The sequence below is a fragment of the Pleuronectes platessa genome, chromosome 9 (assembly GCF_947347685.1).
Source record: "Pleuronectes platessa chromosome 9, fPlePla1.1, whole genome shotgun sequence".
In the NCBI taxonomy this organism is placed as follows: Eukaryota; Metazoa; Chordata; class Actinopteri; order Pleuronectiformes; family Pleuronectidae; genus Pleuronectes; species Pleuronectes platessa.
The window spans coordinates 14,830,549-14,856,566 of record NC_070634.1 but is presented as its reverse complement, the minus strand read 5'-3'; the positions used below and the strand labels follow the sequence as shown (position 1 = coordinate 14,856,566).

Here is a 26,018-nt window from a genome sequence, read left to right as displayed (position 1 = left end):
TCCCCTCTCTCTGCTCTTTTCTTTCCATCACTGGCTTTCTCTCTCTGTGATCTCTCCCCGTCCATCCCTGCTGTCCATTTGCTCTCTCACTTTCTCTCTCTCATGCCTCTTTCCCTCCCCGCCTTTTAAAGACTTGGATTGGTCTGCTTGAATGCCAGGAAACACATGCACACAGGCATCCACACAATGTCAAAGTATGCCACGCGCAGTCAGGTCTTTTCTCCCCTCCTGTGGAACCTCTCCAAGCGCCATGAAGTTGGACTGATGCATATTTTTGTTAGATAAACAAGATCCGCTCAACTGCAAGCTTGACAGATTCCTCTGGAACACAACAAGCAAGTAAGGCTCCCCCCTTTGCTTGACTGTGGCTGAGGAGGAAGATTGCTGCTTGTGTGCAGCTGAGCCTCTGGGATTAATAAGGGAATACTGCTGAGCTGGAAGCTGAGCTCAGGTCCATTCTTGTTGCTGCCGCTGTTCGCCCTTTGGTGCGCTGCCGCCACCGCTCGCTCTAACAACCAGTCGCTCCAATGGGACAGGATTGACTCCTAGCTACAGGATCTGCCTCCCGTCCTGCCGACCCTTCCCTTCTTTTTGTCAGGGAGCTGTCCAGTCCAGTGCCCCACAGACATCCTTTTTTTGCTCCATCACGCCACCAGGTCTTTAACAAACCTCCTCCACCTATCCTCCATCTCTGTCCTCCCATCTATCCATTTGTATCCGTCTTGGCATCACCAAACCCTCTCACACAACACCACCAGCACCCTTCACCTTCTTATTGAGGGTCACCAGCCACAGTCTATGTGCCCCCCTCCCCTACCACTTCCTCCATGCCCTCTTCCATGTCTGTGTTCCGAAGCTGTATGCTGTGGTTCTACAAACGCAAGGGTAAGGAGAAAACCATGCATGCCTCATGGTCCGCATGCATGCCAGTGTAGAGCGAAAGGATCGAGAGCAGGCGTTTTGTTTGTTTGTCTTCTGGGATGTACAGTCAGGGTGGAACAGAATGCTTCGTAACATTCAGCTGAATTGGTTTGTGATGGAGGTTCAAGGATAGTTCAGAGCCGTGCGAATGCAAACAGTTTAGTATCCTTCAGGGAGCCGGGAAGTATTACAGAGGGAAGAGTGTGATCAGTCTCCCATATTAGTCATATGTTTGCACAGACTGTGTATTATTTTAGAAAAGGATATGTGCTCTGACGGTTTGTCCTGCTTTACAAGTGCTTTAGCTAAACAATGATGTAACGTCTTTTTTTCCCTCAATAAGGTCGTAGTTTGTACCTGTATTTTGCTGATGTTGCGCTGGTTGAATGTTATCTAAATTAGCTGAGTCTGAGAGACTTCTACGTGAGTGAGAGAGCAAGATAACATCAGCAGTGTATGCTAATGCTATTCTGAGCAGAGTCCAAATTTGAAAGCATTATTTAAATCTGTCAAGAGGGAATTCATTTCTGGCAGGATGTTTCCTAATGAGGCAAGACAGTCACCAAAGACAAAACAACACATGTCCAAACTATTACCAAATAAAATTTGAAAACACATCATTTCTTTTTACCCAAAGACACATAATTGCTAAGTGCAATTTTTTGATCAGTTACAGCAGCATATCCAGACACATCTGCTCTTCAGATTTTCCCTAAGGACAAACAGGCAACACATTAACACTTACTGTATACTGAACATGAGATTCTGGATACATCAGCAGATTGCTTGGACATCAAGAGACGCACAGGATGTTGGGCAGGAGGACATTTCTCTGTTGTTGTAAAAGGATCCTGATCTAAGCATGTTATGCAGTCAGTGTCCCATTCACGGCAACGTCTGAATGTGTCTGTTTATACACGCACAAAAGTCATGGTAAAACAGGCCTTCGAGGGAATGAATTTGAACTGCAATTTTCTCATCCTTCCATAACTCCCATCTGACAATGCAACTGTGTTTGCCTGCTATCCAGAAGTTTGGTTTGGTTGAGCGTGAGTAGACTGCTCACGAGTTACTGTAGTGAATAGTTTTCTCTCTATCTCTCATTCCTCATTCTTCAGACTTCAGTCTATTCAAGCTCATTTTCTGTGATTTAATTCTTGGCAGTTTGACGGATTTTCTTCCTGGTTTATTTCTGCAGTAAAGACGACGTTAAGTCATGTCAACGCTTTGTGAATTTATGTCCCGTCACAGCAGAATATGTTGGAGTTCAGAAACTGCTGCTGATTAACTAAAGACTTACTATAAACAGAGTTGCGAGACCAGCAACATTGTGGCTACAAATAACCCATAATGCAACAATGACCACACAAAAAAAAAGAAAAGAATCTGTTGTAATGAAAGAACAGCTGTCTGATAGTCCAGTCCCACATACTTATTTTTTTAACAACTGCTGATACACATAATTATCAAAGTGTGCTTGTGTTATGGTATAAAAAAATGATCTTCTTGACGGGACATGTTGATGTGTAGTTCTGAGTCGACGGCCCACTCTGCTCGCCTGGAGTGCAGCTCTGTGCTGTCTTTCTATTTAGAGGAGCATTCATTATTTATCAAACCCTCTTCCCCCGGCAGTGCATCAGAGTTGTTTGAGAGCCCTCTCACTCACCCCTCTTATCTACAGTAGCTATCAATCTCTTGTCTTCTCCTTCTTTGTCAGTTTGCCCAGTCCAGGATCAAAGATTCCCCCCCCCCCCCCCCCCCCCCCATGCTTTCTTCCTAGTCTCCTTGCTCCAGGGTTCTTCCTTACCTCTGAATAACTCTGCTCTACTAGGGGCTGAAATCCGCACCTGTATATTTATAAAAACGTTGTCGGGTGCAGATTCCACATCCAAAGTATTAAGATGTGTTCATTTTCCTTTTTTGCCACAAAGTTGGAGATAAAACAGAGTTTGAATGGAAAAAGGTTTTAACAGATACTTACCTTTTCCACCAATGCATCATGACTTCATTGACCTCAGATTATATTCATATTTAAATGTTCTTGGCTAACTACAAGGTCACAGTATTGATAGGTAGTTGTTCAGAGCATTAGACCTTCGGACCTCCCACCGGACCATGTATTGCAATATTTCATCAGCTTGTCTGATGATGGCAAGAACAAGAGGGAAGGAATGAATAATTGACAGAGAAGCCTTTTGGAGAAGGTAGGAGCATCACCATGGGGAGAGGCTGAGTGTCGTAATGGGAAAACTCAGAGATGGATTCCTCGAGGAAAACATCAGTTGTGCTTTTAGGTTTATTTGTTACTTTATCTGGACACAGCATTTGTCTGTGGGTGGTAACTGTACTGTTGGGATCTCTTTTTTGTTTACTTGAATATTATAATAGGTTCTGCAGTCTAGGGGACTATAACTACTTAATTAACCTTTTTATTTATTCTTAGTTCCCTTAATCAATCTGACATCCAATACAATCTGACAGATGTCAGGCATTCATGGTTGACGGAGTATCAGCATACTGGACCAACACTGAAATTACATATGAATATAAGATGAAGACAGCAATATGTTGGCAGTATAGTTGTATATACTGCATTAAAAACACTGCCATTTCATACTCTGTATCTAAAACATGCATCATTGATCATTGTATCAATTGCGAAGTTATTCACAGCTTTGGATGGCACAATATCCTTTGCTAGATTTATTGGATTTTTCTACTGCTCTAATGCATCAGTCGGTGAGACCTGTTCATGTTTCAGGGACTCGTGAGATACAGATGAGTCGTCCTGAGCTGAGTTAAACGCTTGTTTCTTCAGATGCTTCCCTTTCAAAGTGGATGAATAGATTTTCCCACTGTTTCCTCACAAGGTATACAGAAAAGATTGTTCTGAGAAATGTCACACTGTGCATCACGAAACCTGAACTAATGTAGAAAACTTTTTTGGCACCAGTTCCTCATCCGTTGTTTTACAAATGCGTCACACATGATAGAAAACACAGAAAGTCAAAGTAACCCAGATATGAACGCAGCCCTCCTGCACCGATGACATTGAAGTCAGAGTCTGTGCTAGTAGCGATCAAGGGATTGAGCCACTGTATCTTGGTCTCACCAATACACGTGCTCCACCAATCGTCTCAGCTGTTAATCATGAAGTTTCACCCAGTTTTTATAGCACCAATTAGGTTAAAACCAAGCTGCGTCAGTGTGATAATAACTACCTAAATGACTAAAACCAAGAAAAATGTATTTGACTTCTACTTTGACTTTTTTGCTTGGTCAATGTCCAATCCTACAACATGGAGGAGGCAGGGTTTATGACCTTTACTGCTGCCAGCCACTAAAGGCTGAATTATAGTCCTGCGACTGCAACCGCGGGAGGCCACGCAGCTGCATCGACGGACTCGTTTTGGTTTATGCTTCACCAACGTGTTGCGCGTGTTGCAACGCAATTCACCGCCAGAACCCTAGGCGGAGTAACGTTTTTTTTCAAAGACAAAACACACAAAGAAGAGACGTCTTCTTCTTCGTCGACTGTTTATTTACATCGCCACTCCGGCTCCTCATAGCCTATTTCTGGCGGACAAATCGGCCAGTCAGTGACGGGTTATACAAGTGGTCATACTTTCGGATCTCTTCTGCCAAGTGCTCTTCTATTTGGTCCATATTCGTTCTTCTAAATCTTCCGTGATTTCCGCGTATTGTGGGGCATGAAACCGGAAACTAGACACCGGACGGGATGTAGTAAGCAGACCAATCACAAGCCTTGCGGGCTGCGTGAGGCTCGCGTCGCTTTGTCGTGTAGTTAGAAAAATTGGCGGACGCATGCAAGCCCGCAGAGGGCACGAAAGGGGCGTGTTGCGTGTCTTGCGTGCATGCGTGCGTGCGTGCGTGCAACCCGACTATAACTCGGCCTTAAGGGGCATCAAGGCGCATAGAAATGCAGCATAGCTATCTAATAGGCTATCATTCTGTTGGTTTGTTAATGTAGCCTGAATAATATTTTCATTAAATGTCCCGCCCGCAGGTAGGACACTTAAAAGTTGGCCTGTGAGACTGTTGCACTCTGACAGGGTTGAAACAGCGTCATTTGTTGTTAACGTCAGCTTTGTGCAGTAGTAAAGGAAATGGTTTTTACTTACTGACTTTTGGACTTTTGTCCCTTTTTTTGGTTCCTCCTTCCCATTAAATTTCATAATAGCTGCTAAACAGCATTTAACAACCCTTTAACCCCTTTCACAATAAAGGACTTATCTCCATTTCTTATCTGTCCACAAAGAAAATGATTGAAAGACAGAGTATTCCAAATACAACTAACATTCTCTATTGCTCCAGGGTCTTTTATATATGTCTATCATTGGATAGCAGGACTACTTTTATACATCCCCCTCCCCTTCAAGGCAAGCACTACTACTAGTGCAAGTATCTCCTCTTCACTCTCCCCTTCAGGCGCCACATTATTGATGCCAAATCAAGGGTAGGTGGTCCTATCCTCTCGAATGCTCTTTTTTTTTTAAAGGTGTTTACGAATAAAATGCATTATTATTATAACTAATAGTCATTATAGTAGTGGTGAATTTGTCCAACGGGCTGTCAAAATGATGAAGTAAATAACTTGTTTTCTTTTTTTATGGTGAACTGCACAATGCTCTGTTTTGTAAGATATTATAAAACATATTAATTTTGTATTAAATGTTGCACAAAGACAGAGTAAGCTGTTATAGGAAGTTTATAAACTAGCCAGTTATCTGGAGAAAGAGATGTGTCTTCTCCTTTTCCTTTTCCCCCCACATATTTTCTATATGTTGCCCTAGAAGAAGACGTATGCGTTTAATTAGGGTTGTCTGGTAATCTAGGAAGGGATGGGCCAAATACTGTAATACAGAAATAAAAAAAATACATGTATGTATGAGGGTAATGCTCCAGGTTAACGTACTGGTTGTTTGAATGTTAAGATGCAGTTTCACACTTGAGGTTCTTGTCAGATGACAGCCACAGACGCTCTGTCCTCCCATGTGAACTGCCCACTGACTCACACCTACCTGGGATAGTAAACCGTGTGGTATATTTGAGCCACAGACGAGGACAAAGATCTGTTCATACAGTTACAGTCTTTGTTTTAAGTTGAATGGCCCCGCAACCACCACCTCTCTTCTGGCATGAACCGAGCTAAACAACATTAGCCACAGTAATCTGTTCCTGTGGAGAGTCTGGCTGAGGGGGAACGTGAGAGGGCAGCGAGGCGCTGTCTGAGTGGATTGGCCTGAACCTCGGCCGCCTTTTAATGTCTTTAAAAGCTTTTCTGCCGTGGCAGTGCTCAGCCTCTCGGCTAGCACAGCCATTCATCTGCTGCACACTCTTGTTTCCAACTCAATGAAAAATGACTCCTTCACAGGATATAGTTTGGCAGGTGATACAGAGGCATATATCTTATTAAGCTCTTTTTTCACAGCTTTTAGAGCTATGTTTTTTTGTCTGTGATGGCCTCCCTCTTCATGTACAGTAAAGCAGATGTAAAGTCACTTGTCACGTGAACTGAAAACCTTTTAATGCTTGAAAATATAGTGTGAGCCCACTTCTTTCTTTTCCTGGTCATGGAACAGGACTAAATATTGTGTCCATTTTAGCCATTGGCACAGTTGTGTTCTGCACATGCTGGGGCCTATAATGAGTCACTGTTTAATGTCACTGGCAGTGTGTTTGTTCTCTGTCATTGCTTTGAGGCTGCAGCCTCGCCCTGCTCAATTTCATTAAGTTTAAAATCATACGCTCTTTCCAAAGGTTGAAATTTCTTCCATTCATACACATTCTTTCCGCTTAATGTATTTTCCATTCAGTAGCTTATTGGAGGGAGGGCTTGAACATATGTAAAGCAATCACCATCTATGCTGTCACAGACTTTTCCCCAAAACAATCTCTGTAGAGTTTTGTCTCGTTGGTACTTTGTTCACTCACCAAAAATTTGAGTGCTTGTTCAGTTTGTGTAATAAATCAAACACTACCTGTAATAAATTACTTAAAAAGTAGTTAGTTAGTTGCTGCTTATTTTTTTCTGAATTAATTTTATAATTTAATATATCAAATTTACTTCTCCTCGCCTTGTGACTTCCTGACAAGAATTATTATCAGACTGCCAAAACAAGTCTCTAAAGATTCCGTAGTTGATTCAAAATGCTGCAGCAAGAGCACTGACAGGATGAAGGAAAGAAGACGTGTTAGTCTCCTGTCATGTATAGTCTAGAATTGAATTTAAAATCCTCCTCACATCCTAAACCATAGATGGTTCTACACCATCATATCTTAAAGAGCTCATAACCCACTCGAACACTGTGTTGCCTGATTGCAGGTTTCCATGTGGTTCTAGTTTCTCCTTCCTCTTTGTGTCCAGGTTGGCAGACACCCTCTCTACCTCAGGCTTAGTACTTTCCTTTTTGATAAGGACTGTAGTTATGGTTGTCTGAGTCTTGACCTGAACCTTCCTCTTGCTGTAGGCTTTATATGCTGGACTTCTCATGATGTTCTTCTTCTGTCTCTCCATCTTTCGTCGTTCATATCCTATTAATGCATGTTAGTAAGTTAGCTTGTTTTTCACTCTCTCTCATAGTTTTGTGCTTTCTCTGTCTAAATCTGTGATTTCAACCCATCCACCGCCCCCATGATCTTGCTGAACACCTACTGCTACTAATATTATTAATGTTTTTAGTTATCTTGTTATTAGTTTCAATTATATTATTTTGCTATAGTCTTATTTATCTCACAAGTATTAATATCATTCTATTAATTTCTTATGGGTTATTCTTCATGTTTATGTGAAAGTTGCATTGTTCTAATTGAATTTATTTAGATTTGTTCATGGACACAAGCCCAGTTAAAAAATTGCCACATTGCAGCATTAAAAACTTTATTCATAAATTTAAAGGAATACATTTACATTCAACATTTTGGGCCTCTCACTTATTTGCTGTCTGTTGTATGAGAAGATTGATAATACACTGTATCATAAATATGAAGCCACAACTAGGAGAAGACATAATAGACAAAGACAAAAGAGGGATGTCAGTCTGGTCACCTGACCCTCAGCAAAAAATAAGCAATTAACCCAAAATATCAAATTCCTTCTTTAAAGCTACATTTTTCCACATAAAGATTATGGTTATTTTGTTGTTTGTGAAACTATAAATACAATCATTAATGATCCATCACTATTGAGCAGAATTCTAGTTGGCTTTTTTTTTTTTATAAAAAGCCAACAATCTCAAAGAAGAATCCACTGTTTCCATGTCTGTGTGACCAGTGCTAATCTCATTTCAATGTCGTATCGTGGTGTCATTGGCGTGTAGAACATATGTAAAGGCTGCAGATGGTGTCTGTGTGAAAACTCATCTATTTGGTTTGTCTCTGCCCCTAGCCCGAGATGCAGATGAGCGGGAGAAGTGGATCCACGCCTTAGAGGGAACTATCCTTCGTCACACACACCAACTACGAGTAAGTAGCTTTATTAGCATGTTTTTGTGTAAGTGTATGTGTTTATGCATATGAGTCTGTTTGTCCAATCCATCCAGTGTATTTACAAGTAAGTCATTTAGCTGTGGGGCGCGATCAGCAACCGTAGGTGTGGTTTCTATTTATCCCAAGCAAACATGTTCTTGTTTGAGTTACCAGAAGAGGATACTGAAATAGATATTGTGAAGCCTGAGGACTGGGAAACTCTGAAGTGAAGGTAAATGTTACCTGGATATCAAAAGCTTTTAATTGAGGGATTTTTATTGAACCTTCGATTCCATTCATTTGAAAACCCTGTGAATCATTTACTGTGATCACAATTCTCATATGATGACATCAGGGCGACTTCCCTTCTAAAGTGTTTTCAGCACCTTGAAGCTGGGTCTCATGCTTGTACCTGATTTTTCTTTGTCTTCTGATCAGAGAAGGTGAGTCATTGATGGGTTATGTCAGTGTAAATAGAAATGAAAAGAATCAGAGTGGCAACATCATTTATACCATATGAGGACTACTGATTGGTGAAATAAGATGTCGATTTTGTCTATTTTTATTGGTTGCTAAAGTCCATGCATTATGACACTATATTACATAAGTTCCTGACTTCATAGTGAAGCTGTAGATTGGGTCTATAGTCTTACAGGATGCAGAGGTAACTGGAAAAATGCATAATGCTAACCCTATGAACTACACCTAACATCATTTACTGATGTCATTGTGACCTCTTCAAGACATCACTTATCATGATATCATATGATGGGGAATGATTTTCTGACCAACAGACACTTGAGATTGTGTTTTTTTTTTTACGTATGTTTGTTTGGATCTCCTGCCATGTGCTCACATCGGCTCATTCAGACACTCTGTAGAGAGTTTATAAGAAAGTCTGCAGGCTGTCACTCCAACATTTGCGTTCTCACATACAGCCCCTGGATAATGTCTGAAGATCCTCTGGAGTTCCGTGCTTGTCCGAAAGCCGCAAGTCTGATAAAGGAGTGATGATTTTTAGTTTATAAGAAAGATCATTTAACTGCTGATTTGCTGGCGAAAGTTTTGTCCCACTGATGTTTGTCTATGTTTTTCATTGTGGGATGTTTATTGAATGTGGGAGTCTTGAGTGACTCAGTTAGTTCTCTTGTCGGCCCTCCAGCTGTTTCCATGTCCAACTTTTTTCCCTGCCTACCTTCTCAAAACCTGTCTTTTTTTATTTTTCCTTATCATCATTACCTATTTGAAGTTCTTCCCACCCATCTCCTCCATTTCCCCCTCATGACCAGCCTTTTAGTTTGCTCTCCCTCCCTCCCTCTTTCCTTTTCTGGTGTCCCTCCCTCTGTGACAAATCCTTCTGATGTGCTACGTGTGCCTGCTTGCTCACACACACATTTCCTTCGTCAGACGACATGTGACCCAGCAGTGGCCAATCTGCGACCTGCTTGTTGGATCAACCAAACATCGTTCACTGCTACAGCCAATCGGTTTGGGCTGTTAGTGCTTGTCCCTCTGAGCAATTGCTGCTGCTTTGTGTGTTTTCTCCTCTGCCTGCATGAGAGGAAGTGTGCCTTTCCTGCCAGGGGAGGGTCCTGGATTAATACTGCTCTCTCTGCCTCATACCAAACACTCCTGCTGCCGAAGGATATATTGAAGCCAGACTGGCTGCCCTCCTAGCGCATTCTGAAGGCTGCTGTGCTGTACCTTGGCAGACTGCAGTGGGGGAACAAGAAGGAGGAGACTGTTTTCTCTTTCTCAGTGGGGGTAGGAAGAGAGAACGCTAACTTTTTACCAAAGCTGGTGGTTTTGTTGCCGTAGAGGGAGGAAAAAGAGAAGAAGCTGAGAAAGAGGGACCATCTTTTGTTAGGCTAAATGGCCCAGTGGGAGAGATGCACAAGGTTTTAACGCAGCATGTCCATTGGAGGGAGGCACCCAGTAAGTAAAACACACAAACACCACTGCACCATAGCAAGGAGTTAAACGGCTGCACTGCGTTTCCTGCCGGGGCAACAGCATGTTGAAGTGGGTCACTGTGCATGGAAAGACAAATAGAAATGGAGGGGGGAGGGGGGGGAGGTGCAGGAGCAGTGTTGTTTGTTGAGTCTGGGTGGGTGGGTTTGTGGGTGTTCACGTGGGAGGGGTCGCACACAGCTCTGAATTATTCCCACTATGTCGCACACTCAACGCACACGCACAGGTTCACAGTGCGATCAGCGGGAATGAGTGGGAGAGGAGACGTCTGGGAATATTTCAGGCGGAGCAGTGACTAGTTTGACCTGGTGGTACGCTGGCTGTTTATAAAACCTGCCTCCGGTTTTGTGCTTCTAAACTTATCGACTCTGTCTGTACAAACTCTTCGCCTCCAGTAAGTGTGTTGACAAAACAGGAGGCGCTTGGTAATTACGGGGACTCAGTTTTGTTTTCTCGATGTCAGCTTAAAATTCCTGCTTTTATTGTTGTTTTTTAACCATATGTTCAAGCCTATGCCAGTTGCATACATGAATATATGCATGTTTTGATTTAGTTCTTTGTTGAGTTGAATTTCTGCACATTTACTTTTTTTTGGTGCTGCTGTACTACTTTGTAAATATTGTTATGTTGGAGCGGTTGTCCTGATGGTTGTTAATATTCACTGTACCACCTAAATTTAAAGGAGATAGATGTTCTGTTGCATAGTTGTGTTTTAAACACCTACTTCCTGTATGTTCAAAGGTTCCTGTGCTGCTTTCGTTTGGGTAAAAGTGATCATAATGTATTTCTTCCCGAGAAAGATATCAGTGTTTTTCCAGTGTAGTATGAGTAAGAGCCAGACGCCCAATTTGCTGACACATCCATCGTTTTCAGTTTAGATTTTTGCTCAGGCCCTCATGTGGACAGCTACTCCCTCGGTCACGCTGATGATGAAATCACCTTTGAACCTTTTGAGGAAGTCTGGCCAGTTACCATCAGACTTCACAGGCGCTGACTTAACTCAGACTTTGTTCTCTAGAAAGCTAGCATGTTTTTCCAGTTTAAACTTTAACAGGTCTCAGGCTGGGACAGCTGTGAACAGCAGTTTGGCTGTTAATGGCTTTTCTTCACGTTCCTGTGAGGTCGTCTTTAGCAGGTGGAGGAAAAGCCCCCTCAAAGTCAGACCACAACAGGACTGTGTGCCGAAGCAAGTCCGTAGCAGCGATAGCGGTAGCATCAGACATGGTTAGATAAAGATTTATGACCAACACATCTGTTTGATTAAAAACTGTCGGATTTTTCCATGTCGGAGTTACAGCTGTGCAGAACTTAACGGTGCTGCAAGACATTCGTCATCTGACTGGTTTGGCATCGAGTTTTTATTGTGTTTTTATTGCTGTTTTTTGAAGGAAGTCTTTTATTGTGTGCGTTTGCGTTTTCATTTTCCTGCTTTTGGTTTTGTTTCACAGCCGACCAGATTGTTCCGGGTGCTCGAGTGAGCTCAGGCAGATAGACAGATGCTAGGTCACATCTGCTCTACCAATAGTGAAATAATTACCTTTTAATGGATATTATGTAATGAAATAGTCTGGGCCCATGTGTGAGTGTGTGTGGTTGGAGTATGTGGCCTATTAAGGGGACATAATTAACAATCTATGTATCTGAGTGAGCCTCTACCCATTCACACACACACTTCTCTGTCATTAGCCAAGTTAATTCCAGCCATAGGTTTCCTGATGTAGGTTTGGTTGAAGCCTGACATTCGCTGGCCTCCAGTCAGCGGCAGACAGACCTGCTGGCCTTTCATGGCAACAAGGCTTCAAACAATAGTATTCATATCTACAACAGTACAGTACATTGCTGGAAAACTCTCTGAACTCTTGATGTTTCTGTCCAACATTTACAAACAGTTACAAACCGTACCTGACCAGGCAGTGACAGACCCAAGCCTTTTTTCAATCAATGGATGGATTCTATTAATTAATCTATGGATTACATGTAAATATAGTATATGTGTTAATATGAAAATACCAACATGTTGTTTGACTTGGATGTGGTTTTCGTTGCACTGATTCCCAACTGTGTTTGTCTCTCTGTTCTCAGGAGGCCGAGACAGGATTCGTTCCGAGTGTTCAAGACTTTGATAAGAAGCTCGCTGAAGCTGATGCCTACCTGCAGATTCTGATTGACCAGTTAAAGGTAGGACTCGATGTGGAAACACCTGTCAATCCTTCTCATTTCATTTGTGATGATTTACATCTTCATAAAGATGTCAAATATATAGGTCTTCCACCACTCACATTGACGTGTTCGGTTAAAGACCCAGATTAAGTTATTTAAGATTAAGATTTGTTGTAGTACTGTGATAAAGCACAAAACCATGTATTAAAAGAAGCAGAAGAATGTTGTCTCTGGCAGAAAATGTAGAGGATGAGTGCCCTTTCTTGATGAGAAGAGCTCGCTGCTTCCCCACATTATCTGAAGCCATGTCCTCCGTACACTTTAACCTTCTCATAATCCCGGTGCTCATTTCACCATAGACCCGTCTCAGCTCATATTCCATTCCTCTTCTTTCCTCTCTCACACAGCTGTTTGATGAGAAGATCAAGGACTGCAAAGAGGATGAATCACGCAGAGTGAGTACCAGAAGAGCTGCTCTGTCCTTGTGCCCTGGCTTTCCGGTCCGTGTTCTCGCTGTCATTAGAGCAGTGGCTCACAGCAGGGACGCGTGCTGACACACAGACCTGGAAAGAAAATATGATGGCGATCATAGCATGCGAATACACACTTTGATATGTGTAGTTTGTCAGTTTAAAAACATCGTATTTTTTTAAAGATAAAGACTTAAGACCCGCTAAAATATAAAATCATTCAAAATATTCTTCTCCACCAAAATGTGTCCTGAACAGACGGACGGACTGAATTCATTATGTTGTCAATACAAAATGAAAAATAATCAGAATAATCTACCTGAACCAAAAAATGGAAAAAAAATACAGATCAACTGATAAAAACCCAAAGATATTTAATTTACAATTATATTAAACTGAGAAGAGCAGCAAATCACCACATTTGAGAAGCTCGGACCACACAATGTTATGTTTTAGAAATGGTTAATGAAATGATTAATTTGAGTTGATGCATAACTCTCTTTCAATCAGGTTCTAGTTTCAGCTCTGAGACAGCTAGCCCATTAGCCATACATTGGACACATTATTAAAATGGTACTGTATTAAAAATAATTAAGATATGCCAATTAGGAATCGTTGTTAGAACCATTATTCTGTAATTGTAATACTTAAAACCACGGTTCCCTAAAAGTGAAGCCAAAGCAACCTGATGACTGGCTGCAGTGTTGGAATAAAGTTATTATCATTATCATTATTATTATTATTATTATTATTATTATTATCATCGCAGGACCCTGATACTGAAACTCAATCCCCTGATTGTTGATGTGACTCCAAATGTGCGAGATGGGATACATCCGTAATATTTCAGCTTCATTTCTGATTATGAGGAAGTAGACAATTGGTCCATCTTTATTTACTGTCAATGGGATAAACCCAACAGTTGCAATTCTTGTTTTCAGCTGTTCAGATCCTTTCAGAGAGTCTTTTCAGTTCTGTTGAAGGAAGCTGATCAGTTTCAGGAATGTATTGGTAGCCTCTGTGTGTTTTTTTTGTCCGTTTTTTTTACAAGGAGCAATGTGATTCACTTCCTCTCTGACATGAGCTCTGTTTCTTATCGCTTTGGCTTTTCATTGTAACCAGTCTCTTCACTGTGGGAAATTGTCTCATAAGACAAAAATGTAGCTGTGCTGCTACGTCTAGTTGTGGATTATCACATTGATGTTTTACTCAAATCGTTTATTTGCTGTTAAACTGGCTGAACCAGCACCTCTTTTTCTGGCATTTGTTTTTACACTGCTGTTTATTTTACTACCCTCTTATCTTTCTTTCTCTCTTTCTTTTTTACAGAAAATTGAAAATTTGAAAGAGACTACTTGTGTAAGTCAGAACTTTAACACATGTTTAATCCCATCGTTCAGTTTCTCTGAGCTCTTGGTTAATAAATTCAGTTTTTCTCTTTCAGAGTATGGTAGAGTCCATCAAGCACTGCATTGTACTGCTGCAAATCGCAAAGGTAAATACAATACGCTGCAGCTCGGTCTGCCACCTCACTGTTATCATTGTTTGTTAGACCACAGTAGCTTGCACTGTTACTTTATGTATGTGTGTGTGTTTGTGGGATAGTTCCCTGCTTACGGTTTCTGTCTGGGCCAGTGGTTGAGGAGGGTGTAGTGCAGTATTTGTTTCATCACATGTTCCATTCAGCCCTTCTGAAAGGAAATGGAGCAATAATTTCTGCTTCATGTGGTTGTTAGGTGAGACTTTTAGCTGCTTGTAAAACTATGAACAATTTTTTCCGGAACAAGAGTCGAGGAAAACGCGTACTGACAAGAGCGGAATAATTTGGACACAGGACAGTTATCTTTTTTTTTATGTTCTGAGCTTCAACACATTCAATTTAAAATAAAATAATGGATAATGGATAAACGATAAAATGCTTAGTTTTAGGAGGTTAACATCAAAATAGAAAGCACTGTGTGAGAGATAAGGTGCCTGAATATTAGAGGTTCAAAAGTAATTAGACACTTTGCTATAAAATGCGTCTTGAGTTGAAGAGGAAAATTTCCCCTTTGAAACCACTATGCCGATGGACGGATGGGTGAAGGGTTTGAGTCCACTAAACACTTTAGGAGTTTCAGGGGTAAACAGCTTTTCACATAAATCCAAAACAATTAAAGTAAATGGTGATAACATATTTCTTATTATTAAATGGGATTTTTGTTTGACCTCAAATGTATCAGTCTAATTACTTTTGAATGCCCAAATCATGGGCACTGTTTAAAGGGCCACAGCTCCCACACAGATCTTTCTCTTCAGGCCGTTTTCACAGCAGACTTTTTGACCAATCGCAGAAGAAAGGATCTGTAAATATTAAAATTAACAATTGCTGAATTCCATTCCTTCAGGGTCCTGGTGTTGTACATGCTGACTCACTGTGCACTGACACTCTTTCTTATTTTCACACTTGAACAGATCCATTGTTAATGTTATGAGTAAAACTAGCTTTTCCTCATAACCATAACATGTCAAACTATCTGCTGTGAAAAGGATACTATCGATATATAAACCTACTTAAACTGGAACTTGATATCATTTATTTCAATGTGCAGAAGCCCAGAGATCAAACATGAGTAACTATCCACATACTTAGTCTTGTGTGGAATTTACCTTACAGATAGGAATTAATGAGAAATCCCGCTCTTACTTATACTGAAGGAAACGACAGGGGATTTTACCATGTGATGAAAGGATTACTGCATGTGGCAAGTTGGTGAATTTGATGACGCACCATGTGATAAGAGGGGATTGCTGTCACTGCTCTGGACCCAACAGATGCTCAGGATGCTTTATGGAATGACTCGTCCTACAGCAGTAGTCTAACATTGTTTTCTCAAAATTTTAAGGACCAAAGTAACGAACAGCAACACGCAAACGGACTTATAGTAAGTTTGACGTCCTCTGTCCATGACAAAAACATAAATCAAGCAAACTGCTAACCTTCTTTTCTGCCTTAATCGACTTTCCACTGTAGAACATCAGATGAATCAGATCTCTGTAGTGCATGCTCTCTAATTTGGAGATAAGCTTTATCTCAATCTCTTTTCCCTCACGTTTGCCACCTCTCTCCTTCTTAATTAAGTTCCTAATTTCCTGATTTCATCTGGGATTTTAAATTCTTTTTGCGATGGTCTGGAACTATTCTTTCCTTCATCAAGATAAACATTGTGTACATATGTGTATGTGTCTGTGTGGAAACTTTTCGAGAGAAAAGGCAGAATATGTATATGTACATGGACTACACATGTGTGTTTGCATGCCTCTATATTAGAGATTGTTGCACTTCACGCCACCCAGTAATTCACCATTGATTTATTGAGTCCACACTGCCTGCTTATTGAACTACTGAGCACTAATGACTGGAAAGCCTTCCAGAGAACACTTAACTCGCTCTGCAGTCGTTCTGTCTTTATGTCAGAGGTCACATCTGAGTTTTTGCATGTTTCATCTACAACAAGTTTATTTTACTGTTGATTGTTTTCCAAAAGCATTTAGGTTTTCAGACTTATTACTAATTTTCCAGGTAGCTATTTTTTTTATTAGATGGAAAATCTATCACAGTAAATGTTGTCTTCCTTACTTTAAGTAGTCATGTCCTAATGCAGTTATCTGCTGGGAGTCCAAATAATTAACTTTTAAAGGTTCAGCGTGTTGAATTTAGTGAAATCTAGTGGTTAAGTTGCATGTTGCACCTGAAAACCCATCACCTCCCCCTCTCCTTCCAAACATGAAAGTGAACCTGTGGCAGCCTTCAGGTTTTAGTTTGTCTAGTCTGGATAACTGTAAAAAAATAACATGGCAGCCTCTGAAGAGAGGACCAGCTCCCTGTAAATATAAAGTTATTAAATATTAAGGAACAATTCTAGGATAAAGAGAACAGCAATTCATACAACTTAGATGAAACACACTAGTGGAAACATCACTGGGATTATTTTATATTCAATTTCTACCCGTAGATCCCTATAACCTATATCTTACAGACTGAACCTTTAAATGTGTAATAACCCTGTCAAGCATGTCCATCCTTGCATGTTACTCACTGTTGAGCTGCTTGCATACATGCGATGAGGGCCATATAGTCTCCTGATATTATCTGGAGGGCCTGTGTGAGAATGCAAATACTGGAATGCTCCGGACATTCTGTGAAACAATTTCTGTCAGCCCCTAGTAAAACCTCTGGAGAATGTCTGTCACGTGTTAGAGACATCAAGAACCCGCCCACTAGCTCGCTCTCACATGGGCACATTCAGACGCAAAGCTGGAAAAACACCAAAAAGAATACAAACGATCTGGGGCTGAAAAAGAGGAGCCAACACACAGAAGACGTCGACTTGGAAAGACGATGAGATTTGAGAGCTTTTGGTGATAAGGGCCAACGTCATTATGGATGTGCTGTAAACAAAGACACATGATTTCCGCAGCAGGATTTATACATCCTGTCCTTCCTCCTGCACGCTTCTACCCAGACGACACCCCTCATCCAAATGCTCTGTAGATGTTCCTGCTGTTACGATAAATCTGACCCAGACAATCTCCTGCTGCGTTCTTTAGCTGTGAAAGGCAACCATTTTCTGGAGTTCATGTCCGAAAACGACTTTAAAGAGTGGAGCTCATAAATGCAGTATTTTCCGCTGTCAATTCTCAAAGAGATCATTTTGGTCCCAAACGATCTTTGCTCACAACTACTTCCATGCAACTGAAAGCCACTTGTATACATATAACAACAAAAACAATGCGCAGAACCTAGTAGCTTCCTGGAAATTGGAAAAATCAATGTTCCTTTATGCTTTGGAAAATGTGAGCTACAGAAATGTGCATGGGTTGTTGATAATGTACTAACACATCACCTCTTGTCTGATCGTTGAAGCAAGAATCCCACAGGGGCCATCCAGCTTGTTGACCTGCACTGCTCTTATAGCTGACTTAATCTCACAGTCATTAAGTACAGCATTACACAGTATAAATAGCACCGTATATATATAAGCTCTGTCTACACATCTAACTGCACATGTTTGGTTTTTTTTATGCCATAAGCTTTGTGCTTTAGAACATCTAAGTGTCTGTCACGTTGCCTGCGCCCCTGCAATGTGGAGGAAAAGGATAAAGGCTCTGTTGACCTTTGTTTGAAATACCTGAAACACCAACTGCATGTTGGATTGACCTTGTCAGTCGCTGCTGTGTTCTGCACGGACAGAGAAATTGTCCCTGAAGTGCAGGAAGCCAGAGGCCTGTTCAGTATTTATCTGTCAAAATAATTTATGGCCTGTGATTGGTTAAAGGTTTGCCCTGCTGCTCGAGCTACCTGGTTTATTAATGTTGTATCCACACACAACTAAAGAAAAAAAAACTATCACAACACTATGTTTTCAAGTAGTTTTTAACCGTAACTCTTTCCTTCCATCTGCTTTTGTTTTATGGCTGCCTTGCAAAGCCACAGGCTGGCCCCACCATGACAGACCAATAATTCTCTGATTGGCTATAATTAGTAGCTCTTGCCTCATGGAGTCACTTGGAGACGGGAAGCATAGGGCAGTGCAAAGGGAGGTGGAAAGGAAGGAAAAGAGGCTGGGAGATGAGAGAGATTCTGTCTGGGAACCATTGATGTTTTTGGTGGTAATTATCTGGACACAAATTCAGAAAAACAATCTTCTCCTTTCACTGTGGTCGTTATGTTTCATGTAACAAGCTCAGTCCTGTATACTGCAGTATTTGAGGCCTGTCGTGGCTTGTTGTTCACGTCCTGGTACACTAATACAAACTTAATATTATCCTTTGCTACTTCTACTCCTCCTCAGCCTCACAGCCTCATGTCAGTGGACGGACATTGAAGTGATTCACTGTACCTGTTCCTGTTGATTGCCTCTGACAGAGGAAGTTGTTTTTTTCCCATCTGCATTTGTTTGTTAGTTAGCAGGATGACTCTAAAATTATTCCATTGAATTTTTGTGGAAGGGTTTTGGAATGACACAATAGAGATGGTCTTGTATTTAGGTGCAGTTTAGGATGAAGGGTCCAATGCAGGGAGAAAAAGGATGTCATTGTCTTGACGTTGTGAGATTGGGCGTTTTTCAGCATTAATCCTGGATTTCTCAGATAATAATTCATGGGTCTTGAACAAAACTCCACATGTTTAGGGGAATAATATTTGGTGCAGATCCAAATAAACTACTGGGCTCTAGTGAATGTAAAGGTGGTTTCATCAGGTGACTCATAGAGGCATTCTAGTTTCACATGATTCTGTCAGTGGAAAAGCGAAAATCAAGTTTGAATAACAAGATAACAGATCACATCGACTAGATCCAGTGCAACCAGAAGCCCCGGGGGGAAGTTGTTGGGACATGACAGTCGATAGGGTTTCACTTTGTTCGCTTGTGTTGCTGTTGGTGATCCTGTCACTGTTGGGTCAGTGGGGCCAGTGACCCCATTACACAAAGTCCTCAGGCTGCTTTGTGTGTCTGGGGTCACATACGTCAGACACAGTGTTAATGTTGCACTGACGAGGGTAAGAGTGTCCCCGCTGGGTTTAACCACAGGGAAATCAGGAGTGATACACATGATACACATGATACACATTTCGGTTGCTGCCCAATGGAGTTAATTAACTCCTCTTTAGACTGGAAGGTTGATCCGAGTTCAGGAGGTGCTGCTGTTTATTGTGTAAGGGTTCGGCTGGTGTCTGGCTTTCTGACATTGTTGTGGATTTCACATTGATTAGATGAATGAAACCCCGGTAACAGCTTTCCAGGAAATGGAGTGAAAGGAAATTGATCGGCCTGCGGTGGGTGGCACATATATATCTCACTGCTCTCGTTGCATACATATAGCATTAAGCTGATCTACAACCAATACAGCTGTGAACTTGATGTCCAGTTTTTGGCTGAGAGCTTATATTGACCTTTGCCTTGGATGTGAATGGAAACCATTCCCCTGTGGGTTGTATATTTAGTTCTACATGTTAGCGACATGCAGGCGCGTAGGGTCGTCTCTGGATATGCAGTTTGTGTCATTGTAGATTGGTAAGCAGGCAGTGTTGCTCTTGTGTCTGATGTCACAACTGATTGATGCAGTTTCTGTTGTTGATGGCGATGTCATTTTAATTTCCTCCAGAGCACCATCAACCCAGTGGATGGGATCTTCCAGCCACCTCTGGACAACCCTGTAGTCAACAGCACGATGCCAACACAGAACACACTACCAACAGGTACCTGTCGTCCGCCTCCTCACCATCTCTTACACTCATGTGGGTTCCTGGGTATGATGTGTTATCACGTTTGATACACTACACACACCCAGCTTCACTCACAGAGGTTATTAATGTTGTGTAACTTAATCAAAGGTGAAAACGGCTCCCCCTGGTGTTTGCATGTTTAACCTCCTCAAGCTGATGTTCCCACTCAGTTGGACACAGTTCATTTTGTCACAAAAATTTAAATTAAGTGCTTGCTTATAAAATCTTTTTTATTTTTTTTTATTTTGTTGTTGTCCCTTAACAACATTTGAAATTCAAATATTTCACAGTGAGAGTAGACACAGTGGAATGAAACCTGAAGTGAGTTCTACTCTGACAATATCAATATTATCCAGGTTTTTGATAAATGTTCTAAATATGCTTTAATTGTTTGAAGGTAAAATTATATAAGATAAGTTCCTGATCACAAGATTACAAGTGCACGACTAAATTATGGTTATCCAAAATCTTTAATTAGGGACAATCTTTCAAAAAGTTTTGGTTATTTTGTTCTCCGACTTTTGACAATTGCTGTTAAAATGAAAACTTCAAACTAGGCCAGTCTAGTTTCAGTCTGATAACAAACTTTAAAATCCCTCTCAGGACTGAAGCCTGTGTCTACAGCGTCTCGGGTTATTTCCCCAGCCTCTTGGAACTGCTCTTGATGAGCTGCTGCTTTTAATGTGATTTGGCTTCAGCCTCAAAAACTCATCCGCTTTCTCTTTTTTGCCAAAGACGCTTCTCAGGTGTGTAAATCAGAGCAACGACCTTCCACGTTACCTGTTGGTCCCGTTGTCACGGTGATGGGCAGTCTGCAAACCCCAACTCCCAACAGCACAGGTGAAAGTTCACTTCACTCGAGCAGCCAGTTCTACTAAAGCACTACTCGGAAAAAGTATTAGTTGTTATAATGATCATTCACTGTGAGTTATTACTTCCACTGAACAAAAATGATAAACTCTAGGAACTAGTCATTTTCCTGGTTTTGTGCTTTAGTACAGTCCCCCCCAGTATTCATTCATTCATCCATCCATTGCATGTTTGGTAAACTAGTGCAGTGCCTGTTCTACACATGCTGGTTTGGAATGGGCTATTTGTTTGGCCTGTGGTGATGCTGCTCGCATGAAACTGTAAAAGTGACCTGCACTAATTGAGCCACAGCAAGAAATGACCTGCGACTGAACTCAGTCCACAGAACCCTGAAGCTGCTGCTCTGAGACCTGTTTTTTCAAAGTTCGGTAAAGCTTGACTCGGTGCACAGACGACTGACCTGGAGAATCGGTTGTCGTCACCGTGAACGTGTTGTCCTCGCGATGGACAACGTCACTTACGTAAATGAGTTCCAGGACCGATATGAAGATACAGCTTGAGATTCATTAAACCATGAGATATAATATTAATAATGTAATATATTATAAATCTCTTCACTAGCTGTTCTTGTGTTTTAAGCTATTTGACATGATCTTCATTAGCAGATCGAATTTTTCTCATTTGTCCTGGTATGGTTTTATTATAGAGTATTAATCTATGTTGTCTTAAAAGTGACATCACAAGGATTATGTTGTCCTTGCGGCTGGCCAGAATAATAAAAAGAAAATTCTAAATGCCCGTTAAGTACATTTTGTGCAGTTTTAGGTCATATCACATAATCTTTAATAGCAGATGGATCTTGTGTGAAGTCGGATGCCTGTTTTTTGTGTAGTTATTGGCTGTATTTCTCATTCTGTACTTACAAAAAAACTAGAGTTTCAACAGGAAGGAGGATACTTAGACAGAAAACTGATCAAGTCCTTGTCAGGGTGCTTTTTCTACTTTTTAGATCCTCTCTACAAGCTACAGGAAGCTAATGGAATAAGAAGTCCACCACATGAACAAGAGCAGAAATACTATATCACTGTTACTGTTCTTCTCGAGCCCGGAGTGTCCATGAACATAAAGTCAATTGAAAAGGCCAAGTACAAAAGCAAGGGTCTCCTGCCTATTTGTCTTCTGTGCTGAGGCAGCAGTATTAAAACGCTGGGCTGTGCATTAAGGAGGCAGCCTGCGTGCTGGAGAGCGCTGTCAATACGCTCTGCAGTGTAAGTCTTCACTGTGTTAATGACAGGTTACTGTACATGGTGTTCAGGACACGGCTCCGGTTAAAGAAGAGCATTTTTTTCTGTATGAATAAACAAACCTTATTTTAAAATACTGCAGCAGAAGACTGATGATGACACTTGATATGTTTCCCTCCTCTGTCAGGGAGTGGTCAATCAGGCCCCAGCAGTGGCGGCGCCTCCCCGGGTCTCATCCCCCTGCCCTCGCACTCGGTGCCAGATTTCTCCTATTCCTCCAGCGAGGATGAATTCTACGACGCTGATGAGTTTTACCAGAGCACCACTTCCCCCAAACACTGCAAAGAGTGAGTACAGCAGCACCACCGCACCTCCAAGCAACCTGCACTGCACACGGGGAACCTTTGCTTCAGAGTTTGAAATAAACACTTTAGTTCACTTTAGTGTTTAGCAGCTCAGCTGGCAAAACTTAACTCTGCAGATGCAGTTAAAGACCAGAACTGTCTGTGAAATCCTACTCATTCTTTTATCTCCTCATCTCTCCGGCTTCCTGCCTCCTTTCCGCTCCTGCTATCTCCTCCTCTCGCCCTCAGTCCCTCAGGGCCTGCAGCCGCCCCGCCCCTCTCTAATAAGGACACGGCGTTGAAACGACCAGACACCACCGAGTCCCTCAACTCGTCCATGTCCAATGGAACCACAGAAGCAGGTAAAAAGGGAAACGCTCGCAAGAGACACGGGTATAATGGACGTGATTAATGTTGTCTCAGCCATGTAAGACGTGTCCTCTGCTGTTGTCCTCAGATGCGTTCGATAGCCATGACGACCGTGACGATGACGGAGAGGGCGAGTCCGTGGAGGAGCACAAGAGCGTCATCATGCATCTGCTGTCACAAGTTCGTTTGGGCATGGACCTCACAAAGGTAGAGAGATCAGAGCAGTGAACTGAAGTACGAGTGTCTCTTTGCTCTTTATGCCTTTCTACCACTGCAGTGCAGTCAATCCCCCTTTTACTCACTAACATCATCTGTGTGAACTCTTTCTTTTCAACAACCACAACAGTTGTTCATCTTCATTATATTTCACAGGTGGTCCTGCCAACCTTCATCCTAGAGAGGAGATCTTTGTTAGAAATGTACGCAGACTTCTTTGCACATCCCGACTTATTTGTAAGGTATGTACCATTCCAACAACTTCTCTGTTCTGTTCAAGTCATCGTTTGGATCAGATTCATTTCAGATTGAGAGCTGTGTCTTTCATTTGTCTTCCACTAGTATCGCTGAGCAGGAGGAGCCCCGGGACCGCATGGTTCAGGTGGTCAAATGGTACCTGTCTGCCTTCCACGCAGGGAGGAAAGGCTCAGTGGCCAAGAAACCTTACAATCCAATCCTGGGAGAAGTTTTCTACTGCCACTGGGATCTGACCACAGAGGCAGAGGAGCCACCCCCACCCACGGTGAGACCTCATGCATCTGTAGGGAACACCACAACATACCAAAAAAGTTTGTCCACACTCTAGCTGAAAGTGGCTTTGGCTAATAACCTTGTGATCCTGCACAGAGCAGTGAGATAATACATTTGATCTGTGGTTATACAAATAAACCTACAGGTTATGTGTCCTAGATTTCACATTAATAAGGCAACCAACATCTATTTTTCAATGTGTAGGTACTAAGTCATTTTTTGATGTTTAGAGAATGAAGTATTAATCCCTTAATATTGTGTATATGTAATCTTAATTCAAATTGAAAGACCTACTAAGAAACACCTACCAAGACATTTAACAAAATGTTCATTTTGCATTAGATCTGGTTGCCTTTTTATTGATGCTCTAATTGCTTCAAGTGGTACCACACATTTTATAAATAAAATAAAAATCATAATCATAAAAATATGTTTTTTTTATTGTGTACAGCTGTAAACATGGAAAAAGCTTCATCATGGAAAATGATTCATCTGTTTTTAATCTTTTACTCTATACCACCCTTCAGGAGACAATAGCAGAGGGTCCAGTTCCCTGGTCTTCATCCAACAGCGTGTGTTTTGTGGCAGAGCAGGTCTCTCACCACCCCCCCAGTGAGTGCCCCACCTTCCTGTGAGAGATTACACTGCACTGCCTAAACCTCTGCACATGTCAGGTCAAGGAAATCCAGCTGAACACTGACTTTTTATCTTCAATGTTACCCACAGCCACTCTTTCTATTAGCTCATTCATCATCCAGATTTAGAGCCCAGAAAACTTCTAAAGCAGACATATCCAAGTGACCATGTTTTATATTAGGATTTCTTAATATTTTTTTAGATACTTGCTTGTTGGATTGTCACTGAGATGCTTTCTCTTTTTGTCCACACTCATCAGTGTTTCTTCTCATCTCTCTTTAGTTTCTGCATTTTACGCAGAGTGTTTAAATAAGAAGATCCAGTTCAACGCTCACATCTGGACTAAGTCAAAGTTCTTAGGCATGTCCATAGGTGTCCACAACATCGGCCAAGGTATTCAACACAACTGTCCCACACACCACAACACACATTTGACACACTCTGATAGAACTTTGTGGATTTGTAATGATTGTTTTCTGTTTTTCAGGCTGTGTATCATGTTTGGAGCATGATGAACATTACATCCTCAACTTCCCTAATGGATACGGCAGGTGTGTGTGTTTTGTGGCTTCCCTCATCATTACTGTGTGATCATTACCGTCTGCTTCACTGACGAGAACCTGTGTGTCCAGGTCGATCCTCACCGTGCCGTGGGTGGAGCTGGGCGGGGAGTGCAACATCTCCTGCTCCAAGTCGGGCTACAGTGCAAACATAATGTTCCACACAAAACCCTTCTACGGAGGGAAGAAGCACAGGATCACTGCTGAGATTTTGTAAGATGGAAATAGTTGCACAACACGTTAGGTCTCAGTTTATAGACCAGGAATAGATTTGAGTAAATGTACTACTATTATTTTATTTATTTTGTCTCTTGCAGTGCACCTAATGATAAGAAGTCTTACTGCTCCATTGAAGGGGAGTGGAATGGAGTGATGTACGCCAAGTGGGCGAATGGAGTGAGTCCTTTACTTTTACTTCCAATTTTTGTATTTCCCTTTAAGTAGTGGAGATTGTGGATCATATTAGAAAAATAATCTAGTAAAATCTAGGTATTCATTGCATCGAGAAATTACTACTAAATGAAAAAGTTGCACAGTGAGTAAATACATTACATTATAATACATTATATTACATGCGCTGCTTTTTGTGTTTCTAGGAGAACACAGTGTTCATCGACACGAGGAGGATAGGTATCATCAAGAAGAAAGTGAGAAAGCTGGAAGACCAGCTTGATTACGAGTCCAGAAGGTGAGATGTGAAACTGTTTTCCAACAAATTGCTTTACTGAGAAGCAAACTGTGGGTTTGTCTGTTTGACTTTGAACCCTTTGATGCATCAGATTGTGGAGAGATGTGACGCTGAACCTGAGGCTGAGAGACATCGATTCAGCGACAGACGCCAAACACCGGTTGGAGGAGAAACAGCGATCTGAAGCACGAGAGAGGAAGGAGAACGAGCAGCAGTGGGAGACGAGGGTGAGTCTGGTGGAATTTGTTTTGCAGCTTCATAAAAGGACTCTGATACAATGCAATAACAGTTAACAAACATCTTTTACCCTTAACAATCACTATTTAATTGAACATCAAGGGAT

The 26,018-nt window shown here is 41.5% G+C and overlaps 1 protein-coding gene across 9 annotated transcripts in view; it reads left to right on the top strand.

Moving 5' to 3' along the window:
• osbpl9 (oxysterol binding protein-like 9) overlaps positions 1-26,018 on the top strand; it is a 33,978-nt gene that overhangs the window by 5,574 nt on the left and 2,386 nt on the right. For 2 of the 9 annotated variants that reach the window (XM_053431138.1, XM_053431136.1), the window contains exons 4-23: positions 8,330-8,406; positions 12,463-12,558; positions 12,948-12,995; positions 14,340-14,369; positions 14,455-14,505; positions 15,896-15,934; positions 20,157-20,250; positions 21,013-21,117; positions 22,519-22,678; positions 22,925-23,037; positions 23,133-23,251; positions 23,417-23,502; positions 23,603-23,783; positions 24,319-24,403; positions 24,710-24,820; positions 24,915-24,978; positions 25,060-25,200; positions 25,305-25,383; positions 25,584-25,675; positions 25,767-25,902. In XM_053431138.1, the coding sequence (XP_053287113.1) occupies positions 8,330-8,406; positions 12,463-12,558; positions 12,948-12,995; positions 14,340-14,369; positions 14,455-14,505; positions 15,896-15,934; positions 20,157-20,250; positions 21,013-21,117; positions 22,519-22,678; positions 22,925-23,037; positions 23,133-23,251; positions 23,417-23,502; positions 23,603-23,783; positions 24,319-24,403; positions 24,710-24,820; positions 24,915-24,978; positions 25,060-25,200; positions 25,305-25,383; positions 25,584-25,675; positions 25,767-25,902 (1,907 nt within the window). Of the gene's footprint in view, positions 1-8,329; positions 8,407-9,893; positions 10,345-10,563; positions 10,775-11,334; positions 11,605-12,462; positions 12,559-12,947; positions 12,996-14,339; positions 14,370-14,454; positions 14,506-15,895; positions 15,935-20,156; positions 20,251-21,012; positions 21,118-22,518; positions 22,679-22,924; positions 23,038-23,132; positions 23,252-23,416; positions 23,503-23,602; positions 23,784-24,318; positions 24,404-24,709; positions 24,821-24,914; positions 24,979-25,059; positions 25,201-25,304; positions 25,384-25,583; positions 25,676-25,766; positions 25,903-26,018 lie in introns of those variants that run through there. The other 7 variants (XM_053431143.1, XM_053431144.1, XM_053431145.1 and 4 more) reach the window with 7 other exon arrangements.